The 9645-nt window shown below is 41.7% G+C and overlaps 1 protein-coding gene across 1 annotated transcript in view; it reads left to right on the forward strand.

Moving 5' to 3' along the window:
- Positions 1-6103: 6103 nt before the first annotated feature.
- Positions 6104-9645, forward strand: part of EIF4H (eukaryotic translation initiation factor 4H) — a gene marked incomplete at its 5' end in the record, with an annotated part of 9668 nt that continues 6126 nt past the window's right edge. Inside the window, 4 exons of the mRNA XM_028498041.2 lie at positions 6104-6308; positions 8339-8403; positions 8487-8583; positions 8901-8960. Of these exons, the coding sequence (XP_028353842.2) occupies positions 6104-6308; positions 8339-8403; positions 8487-8583; positions 8901-8960 (427 nt within the window). The remainder of the gene's footprint in view (positions 6309-8338; positions 8404-8486; positions 8584-8900; positions 8961-9645) is intronic.

Below are 9645 nucleotides of genomic sequence, written 5' to 3' on the forward strand. Positions count from 1 at the left end.
GTTGTCAAGATAAAGGGATTTAATTTTGAGTGCTAATTGAAGGCCTTGGAAAATACATACACTTAGAGGAAGATCTACTTGAAAGTGAAGGGTCTTTAATCCAAGTTCCATTGGGCTAGTTTTTTAAAACCTAAGTTACAACTAAAATGTAATGTGGCATCTTGGATGGGATCCTGGGACAGGAAAAGGACATTAGGTGAAAGCTAAGAAAATCTGAATAAACTGAACTAGTTAGTAATGAATTAGTTAGTAATGTATTGATATTGGTTCTGTGATTGTAACCAGTGTATCTTACTAATGTAAGATGTTAATAGGTAGTGTAAAAGGGTGTTTATGAAATAAGGGCTTGGCTTTTGAGAGCCTAACCTTTTTTGATTATTGTCTAGAAACCAAGTAGGTTACACATTTTGATCTTTCTTCCTTTCTGCATGCTCAGAGGATTTTGTCTTTGTTGCTTACTTGCATATTATTCTCATAAAGGCAGTCTTACTGTGATTTTACGTAGGATCTAGGATAGTGCCTCAGGCCACGTGATATATGCTAATCAGTGTTTCTGGGTGGCACATGAAAGACCAAAGTTGTTGATCAGCCCCATTGAAACTAACTCATTTATCATCTAGAAGTAGTAGAGGGAGAGCACCTAATGTTCCAAATACCAAAGAGAGGTTAATACTCTATAGTCATGGTATCTTGACACTGGTCTTAAAGATTTAAGAATGACAGCAACAGTATTTAAATTCTGTATAGTTTCTAATGTACCTTGAAATCTTCGTAAAATTCTTGTCCAGAAATAATAGCATGTGGCCTTCATTTTTTATTATCTTTTACACTTTGGAAGCAAGTCTTGAGCACTTAATTTTGTTTCATCCACTTACTGATTCTAATCCCAGCCCTAATAATCTCTTCTCTTCTTTTTTCTTATAGTTGTCCTTCCTCCAGTCTCCTCTCACTCCTATATATCTTCGCTTATTCACACATTATCGTCTTAAGAGTTGTGTTTTGTCTGCTGCCTGGAAAATAGAGTCCAAGTGCCTTTTGCTCTACCCTGCAGAGACAGTGCTCATTGCTGTCTCCTGAATTTTCTGCAGTCTTTTTCTTGGGATGTGATTTCTCCTTTCTAGATGCCTGGACCCCCTTAGCTGAATTATCAGCTCCTTGAGGGTAGGAACAAGTCTTAGGTTTGTGCCCTCAATATGGTGCTCTGTATTTAATAGACATTCAGATACTTTGTTGATTTGAGTGAAGAAACGTGATTTGTCTGTAACTCCAGGTGTGATTTTGGTCACACCTGGAGTTGAAAGTTGGATTTCCTAAATGACTGAGGATGTAATTATTACTTTAAAACTTTTGTATTTTTTTTTTTTAAATCAATATACTGTCCCTATGTGCAACAGCAATGAGCGGGCAAGCCCATTGCTCGGTGGGAGCGATATGGCCTGGGATTATGCAGCACAGCCCTTCAGGTCTCTATTCTGAATTGCAGGGTGGTGGGGAGGTGGGGATGTGTGCCCAGGCCTGCAACTTTGCTTCATCTGTTGCCTGCTTTACATCCATGGCTTGTTAGTCAACCTCCTTCTGTATGAGCAGGGTATCCTGTAGCTTGTTTAATTTACCCATAACACTTTAGAATTATTATTAAACTTTTATATAGCAATCAGTCTCTGAAGTGTTTTTATGGTCAATTTCAAACTCCTTTATAACATAGAAATTTGAAACATTTATAAAGTAACAGATGAGAAAACCAAGGTACAGAGGTGATTTGGAAGAGGTCCTACACCAAGCTAAGTAAGGTGCCAGGTGAGTCTTCTGTGTTTTTAACCTGTTTTAGAAAGTGCTTTCATGTAACATAGCTTATTTAGATAATAGTCCCCTCTAAAATTAGTGTCAGAAGTATCTCATAAGAATTTTAGCTCAAAGAATTTTTGACATTTGACATTTTTTGATTGATGACAGAATGTATCATTTTATTACGTCCATATGCATTCTCTGGGGTTTGTCTTCTTCACCTTTGTCTCTCAAGTTGCTGGCACACTAGACTCTTCATAGAGTGAATAAATTGAAATCTACCCGGCTGGCCCCAATCCCACTGCATTGTAATGTCTTCAGTGAACTACTCAACGAAAAGCTAAAAACCACTCAAGTCCTGTAGAACTGACCACATCAGGTAGGGCAGTATTTAGGACTGCATCTGTTAGTCTTGAAAAAATCTGGAGTGTTAAGCCACTGGCAGTTTTGTGAGGCTAGGGTGAAATGAGCAAGTTGATGGGCTTGGGTTAGCTCTTTCCACATCTCCAGCTCTTAAAGTACTGCTTGCCTGAAGCAGGATTCTTCTAACTTTGCAAAGCCAGAGCTGGCTTCTGATCCTACTGCATTCTTGCTAGTGCCCCCCCACCCCCAGTAGCATTCACCTGGGCAGCGGTCCTTATCAAGGCTTGCTTACATGGCTTTCTGTACTCAGTCAGAGGTCGGTTGACCCTATCTTTTCAGTCCTCTGTCCAGCACCCCACAGTTCTCATGTGCCCTTTTAGCAAGCCTTCCTACCTCCATTTTCTTGATTCATCAGACAGACATCTGCCAGGTTTATCATTTCTTCATCCTCACCTTCATGTTGAATGTTTAAAACATCATTGTAGCCCTTTGCTTTTTTACATACCTATGTAAATATATGCACAAACATGCATGTATGCATTTACAGTTATTTATGTTTTATATGTGCTACTCAGGTGTAAGCTACTCCGGGACAAGGGGCTGTTTTCCACCAGATGTTTAATAAATGTTGAGTAGATGAATTTAAAGTGTTTTTAATTATAGTTGGTCCCCTGTTTTGACAGTTTTCCAAGTGTTCATACTGTATTTTATATGTTCAGTACCCAGTCCCAAAGAGTATCTTACTGAAAATATTTTAGGTTTTATGGGGGGTTTTTTGTTGTTGGGGGTTTTTTTGGTTTTTTTTTGGCTGCATTGGGTCTTCGTTGCTGCACGTGGGCTTTCTCTAGTTGCGGCGAGTGGGGGCTACTCTTCGTTGCAGTGGTCTCTCTTGTTGCGGAGCACGGGCTCTAGGCGTGCGGGCTTCAGTAGTTGTGGCACGCGGGCTCAGTAGTTGTGGTGCACAGCTTAGTTGCTCCGCGGCATGTGGGATCTTCCCTAGCCAGGGCTCGAACCCTAGTCCCCTGCACTGGCAGGAGGATTCTTAGCCACTGCGCCACCAGGGAAGTCCCAGTTTTATGGTTATTGAAATGCAAAATAAGTCACAGTCACTCGTAAGCCTATTTTTCTGGTATTAGGACAGAATGCAGGATTTTTCTATTGGGAAGCAGCAGTTCTGAGTTAATTAAACTTAAAATTTTTAGCCATCTAAGAATTACTTCATAGCCTGGTTCTGCTAAAAAAAAAAAGCGTCTTAAAGGTTGGTATTTATTATCAAATATTTGAGGTATCTGGAATTTGTGTCAGGCAAGTTGTGGAATCTCTTTCATGATATTTCTAGCAATATATGAATTTTAAAAATCAAGTTACTTTTGAAGACGTGGTATTAATAAATATTCTGCCAAAAGAAAGGAAGGTTGACTTTAAGCAGATTTTTGACTGATGGGAGGAGACTCTTTTGCCTTAAATGTCTCTTAAAGAAAAACAACACCCCTCCCCCTTTTAAATTTTTTTCCTCTTGTGTTCTGCAAGCGTTTTATTTTGAAATTTTTCAGGTCTTCAGTAAAGTTGAAAGAATGCAATACGATGGACACTGGTAGATGTCACAAGTTTCACACTTGCTTTATCTTTATATATCTGTGCACGCACACATGGGTTTATGCTGAACCCTTTGAAAATAAATGACTGTCCTGACACTTCACTCCTAAGTACTTTGTCTCTCCTGAGAACAGAGGCATCCTACTAACTTCAGTACCAATTAATCACTCCTAAGAAATTTCATGCTAACAATAATATTTATACTCACCAGATTCAGATTTCTCCATCTGCTTTTTCTTTTATGGCTGTGTGTTCCAGGATCCAGAGATCACATGTAGCATTGGTTATCATTTCATTAGTTCCCCTGCCTTTTTTGTCTTTCATGACTTTTACATATTTGAAGAATCTGTGCCAAAATAGAAGGCACATTTAAATTTCTCCCATTATTTAGTGATACTAAGTTCAGTTACCTGGTTACAGTAGTGACTGGCAGATTCATTTTATCAGTGCTTTGGCATCCTTTGAGCCTTGCCTGAATCAGTCACTACTATATTGGTGGCTGCAGAGTAGTGGTTTTCTAATTACATGATTCCTCCTACATTTTCTAGCTGACAGCCTTATTGATGTAAAGAAGAGCTCCCCTTCCCATTCATTAATTTAGTAGACTGTCTATTAGAGCAATGTAGGTTCAGAGCAAAATTGATCAGAAAGTATAGAGTTCCCATATGCCCCCTGCCCTCACAAATGCACAGGGGCACAGCTTCCTCTGCTGTCAACATCTGCACCAGAGTAGTACATTTGTTCCAATCAATGAATCTACATTGGCAATGTCATTATCACCCAATGTCCATAGTTAACATTAGGGTTCACTCTTGGTGTTGTCCATTCTGTTCTGTGGGTTTTGACAAATGTATAATGGCCCCATTTATTTTTTTGTTTGCTTTTAAAATATTTATTTATTTATTTGGCTGCAGTGGGTCTTAGTTGAGGCACACAGGATCCTCAGTTGCGTCATGCAGGCTCTTAGTTGCATTATGTGAGATCTAGTACCCTGACCAGGGATCAAACCTGGGCCCCCTGTGTTGGGAGCGCAGAGTCTTAACCACTGGACCACCAGGTGGAAGTCCCGTGGCCCCATTTATTTATTTATTTGTGGGGGGGGGGTGTTTTTTTTTTTTTTTTTTTTTTGGGGGTCTTTGTTGCTGCGCGTGGGCCTTCTCTAGTTGCGGCGAGCAGGGGCTACTCTTTGCTGCAGTGCGCAGGCTTGTCCTTGTGGTGGCTTCTCTTGTTGCGGAGCACGGGCTCTAGGCATGTGGGCTTCAGTAGTTGTGGCACATGGGCTCAACAGTTGTGACTCGCAGGCTCTAGAGAGCAGGCTCAGCAGTTGTGGCACACAGGCTTAGTTGTTCCGCGGCATGTGGGATCTTCCCTGGCCAGGGCTGGAACCCTAGTCCCCTGCACTGGCAGGAGGATTCCCAAACGCTGCGCCACCAGGGAAGCTGGTTCCGTTTATTTTTAAATTATCTATAAAACATTGTGAACCTCAGGTCTTAGATGGCAGTTATTATGGTTATTGTTACTCTACACATGTGTACTATGTGACAGGCAGTGTATGACGCACCATATGTCATTTCTCAATAATTCAAGGTCTCTCTTAGTATTAACCCAGTTTTCCAAATAAGGCTTAGAGAAATTGAGTAACTCCTCAAGGTTATATGGTGGAGTAAGTATGTGGTAGAGCTCGGATTTAAACCAGTGCCTATGCAGATTAGCCATGATATGGTGGAGTCAGTGTCCTGCCACTTTTAAGCTCTGTAACCATGGACAAGCTAAACACCTCTTGACTTAGCTGAGGAAATGGCATTGACGTTTAAATGAATTAGTAATATGCACCTTGTATTTGAGGACACGGTGAGGTAGTGCATGGGGGAGTGGAGAGTCGTATGTACAATACATAGTACTTGCTGCACAAAATCTAAAATTTTTATTAGAGCATATTATCTATAATCAACAAGAAACAATTGTATTGTGAATGAGTTAAACTTCAGCTTCAGGGTAATAAGTGGACACTCCACTTCTGTGTGTGTTAGTATTATTGGGTGTGAAGGAGGGCATTGGCTTAGGTTCTTTTCTCCTATTCTTGGTGAATAGGAGAGAACCACTTGTCTATAGGAGGATGTTATGTTTGGATTCGATTCTCCAGGGAAATGTACGTTCACAGAGATTCTGTGTTTCTGTGGACATGTCTGTCATCCAGAAATAGGCATGTTTTTCATAAATATTTTGGAATACTCTATTATTTCAAGTAGATGTTACTGTATACATTATAAAGGATTATTTTGCCTGGGTGGTGTGGCTGAGTGGGAGACATTTTCCTTGGCCCTCTGGGGCGAGAACACATGGGCAGAGTTGAATCCTGTCTGTTTCCCCTCCTAGGTCCCGTGGCAGTGCTGGTGGCCATGGTTCCCGTAGCCAGAAGGAGCTGCCCACAGAGCCCCCCTACACAGCATATGTAGGAAATCTACCTTTTAATACGGTGCAGGGCGACATAGACGCTATCTTTAAGGATCTCAGCATAAGGAGTGTACGGCTAGTCAGAGACAAAGACACAGACAAATTTAAAGGTGAGTTTGGGGGATTTTTACCGTGCATTATTGTAAGGGGAGGAGGGTCTAAAACAGAGGGCTCTAATTATGAAAGTGTTTCAATGAAAGTGTTCCAAACATTTGCCTAGTCCGAGTAGTTGAAATAAACATGTATTAGCGCTTTAACGCATAGGCCTTTGGTTCTATTTGGCGGGGGAAATGTTTTATACATAATCTAGTTTGTAGAAATATGTGGCATATGCCCAAGTAAATCTGGCGTTTGCCTGACCTATATAGCAGTCCTGTCTCTGCCAGAAAAGGAGTTACCGGGAAAGAAATGAACAGATAAAACTCAGGACTTTTCAGGTGCATATCACCTTGGCCGACTCATGCATTTTTAGGGGATAGTTTTCCTGTAATCTAGTTTATTATGAAGTCCAAAAGGTAACCTAGTACTCGTTGTCACTGTACATTTGCGACTTCAGAGCGTGTGTTTAGGGAAACGATTGGCTCAAGTTTCAGATAAAGTTAGTGTCTGTAGATTAGTCTTTCGGGTTCTTGAGCAGAGGAGTAAGAATGAGGAACCAGATGGGTGTTGTCATCCAACTTCCAAGGCTTCCTGAAGGGAAATGTGCCCCGTATTTAAGTGCGTGATGCCAGATAGAAGGGAATTTGGTTTGCTGTATTTACCCAAGAAGTACATCCACGAAAGGCACACAGAGGCTGTGGGGCTGTAGAAGAAGCAGGGGTGCTGCCCAGCAGAGCGGTTCCGTAGTTTTGTCGTTCTGAAAGCTTTCTGACTTAAGAACCTGGAGCCTTGTTATAGTAAGTGGTCAAACAGTGAAAAAAAAGTATCAGTTAAGCTTGGAGCAGTAAGTCCCGCTGCTAGGAAGCGTTAGGAATTCAAATTTCAGGTAAAAATGTGTGGGTGAAGCCAGCCCTTGGGCTGAGTCAGTAGCAGCAGCGTTTGTCTCATAGAAGGGCATCTTTAGTTTCAGCAGCTCTGGAGTGTGAGATGAGTGGGAGCTCTGGAGCGACTAGGCTCTTGTTGCCTCTTTGAACTTGGAAGTGGTTTTCTCAGTTCTTCTAAGCATTGAATCCACTTAGGGGAAAAGGCATGGATGGGGAGGTGGCGTATGGGTTGGGGGTGGAGGACGGGGAACTCTGCAGCCAAGCAGTACGTTCTTTGTGTAAGCAAATGGTGAACAGGAAAAGTTTGGCCCCAGGCTTTAAGAAGCACTTGCAGTCTAGTGGGCTCTGAAGGTGAAGTGTAATCATCATACAGGATGGGGATGGGGATGGTGGTAAAACGGGGTGTGGTGTGAGCCTACGGGGCAGGGGGAGTGCTTAACCCAGATTTAACCCAGACGGCAAGGAAAGGGCACGGACAAGAGTGTTGCAGGTAGAAGGAAAAGCTTATTCAGAGGTTGGAGGTGAGAGAGAAGGTGTGGTTTCTTCTGCCTGGAGTGTCCTCTGCTTACAGGCCTGTGTCAGAATCTAGCGTTAGAGACTCAGGTTGTCAATAAAGCATGAGGCACCTAGGCCAGCTGTCTTTAATTAATTAGCATCCTGAGGAGGATGGGCTTGTGGCCGAGGGTATGTTTTTTAGCTTTGTAAAACAAATTTTATACCAACTACCTGCGTAGTAAGTAATGGCACCCTCAGCCTGTTCCATCAAAGCATGTTTGGTATCGAATTTGAAGTCTGTGTCTTAAAGGCCCTGTTAGGTTATATTAAAGTCATTCAGAAGTCAGAACTAACAGCTCTTCAGTGACCCAAGGAAGGTTTTAATATTACGGTTAAAACATAAAGCTTTATAGAAACACAGCTACTATTTCAGTACCTATTTGATTAGCACTTTCTGATAGAATATAATTAAGAGGGAGGAATACCAGTCAAGTTCTATTTATTAGAAAGTAAAATATGCTCTTTCAGGTTCTGCAAGTCTGCTGCCATCTAGATGCAACAGAAGTGGTAGTTATGATGTAGGGAAATGGTACAGACAGGGATCCCACCTTATCTTTAACCCGGAATTCCTTGAGGAAATCGGGGTTTGTTTTCTCTTACAGGATTCTGCTATGTAGAATTTGATGAAGTGGATTCCCTTAAGGAAGCCTTGACATACGATGGTGCAGTAAGTATATTCAGGTTTTCTCTGTGGTGTTAGTAGTTGAGATTTTTTTCTTGCCAGTACTTACAGTGTTTTCCACTTGTTAGCTCTTGGGTGACCGGTCACTTCGTGTGGACATTGCAGAAGGCAGAAAACAAGATAAAGGCGGCTTTGGATTCAGGAAAGGTGGACCAGATGACAGAGGTGATTGGTTCTTCTACAACTGAACATAAAACTTGCTATATGCCCACTGATTACAGCTCTTGAAGGTTACCAGAAGAACTCTATCTCGTAGGTCTAATAGGTGTTTATGAGCTTTTAAAAACGTGTAAAATCTTAGAAAGAATGGATGATGCTTCTGCAAGCCTGGGTTTTTTTCCTTCCTGTTGGCAGCAAAAACTCTTATAATTTCATTGAACTTCCCATCACATGAGTTGTTACGTCCTCCCACTGAATTTTTCCATGTTTATGCAGCAAGGTAATGATACGACCTCAACTTTATCTTTTTTGTGTATCCTCAGGAATGGGTGGCTCTCAAGAATCTAGAGGTGGATGGGATTCCCGGGATGACTTCAATTCCGGTATCAGTATTTAAAGTATCACCACTTAACCTTTTCAGTGGCCTTGCTGCTGTTGTACATTTCTTGTGAGTAGCCCGCCTGGTCGGACTACTTTAGTTCCTTTCACAAATGAAACTTTCCTAAAAGGTACCCAGGCATGCAATAAGCCTCTGTTAGAACCTCAATGTTTGGGGTAGGACTTGAAAGCTTCCACATCGCGGGCAAGTTGGACTGATCCACCTTATTTTGTTACCTTTTCTTACTCTACTGTTCTTATATGTGCCTGTATCTCATGCTGAGTCTTTCTCAGGGTTTAGCCCAGGGGAGCCCCTTGATGGTGCTTGTGTGTATGGCATGAATAGAAGTACTATTATTTCTATAAGTCTGAAGGTTCTAGAAGCTTACAGAAAACCTCATACTAATGGTTCCTGGTGGCTCCCTCTTAGATGGTAATAGGTAGTCCTGATGACCCCTTTGTTTCCTTTTTTTTTTTTTAACATCTTTATTGGCGTATAACTTTTACAATGGTGTGTTAGTTTCTGCTTTACAACAAAGTGAATCAGTTATACATATACATATGTCCCCATATCTCTTCCCTCTTGCGTCTCCCTCCCTCCCACCCTCCCTATCCCACCCCTCTAGGTGGTCACAAAGCACCGAGCTGATCTCCCTGTGCTATGCAGCTGCTTCCCACTAGCTAGCTATT

The sequence above is a fragment of the Physeter macrocephalus genome, chromosome 14 (genome assembly GCF_002837175.3).
Source record: "Physeter macrocephalus isolate SW-GA chromosome 14, ASM283717v5, whole genome shotgun sequence".
Lineage (NCBI taxonomy): Eukaryota > Metazoa > Chordata > Mammalia > Artiodactyla > Physeteridae > Physeter > Physeter macrocephalus.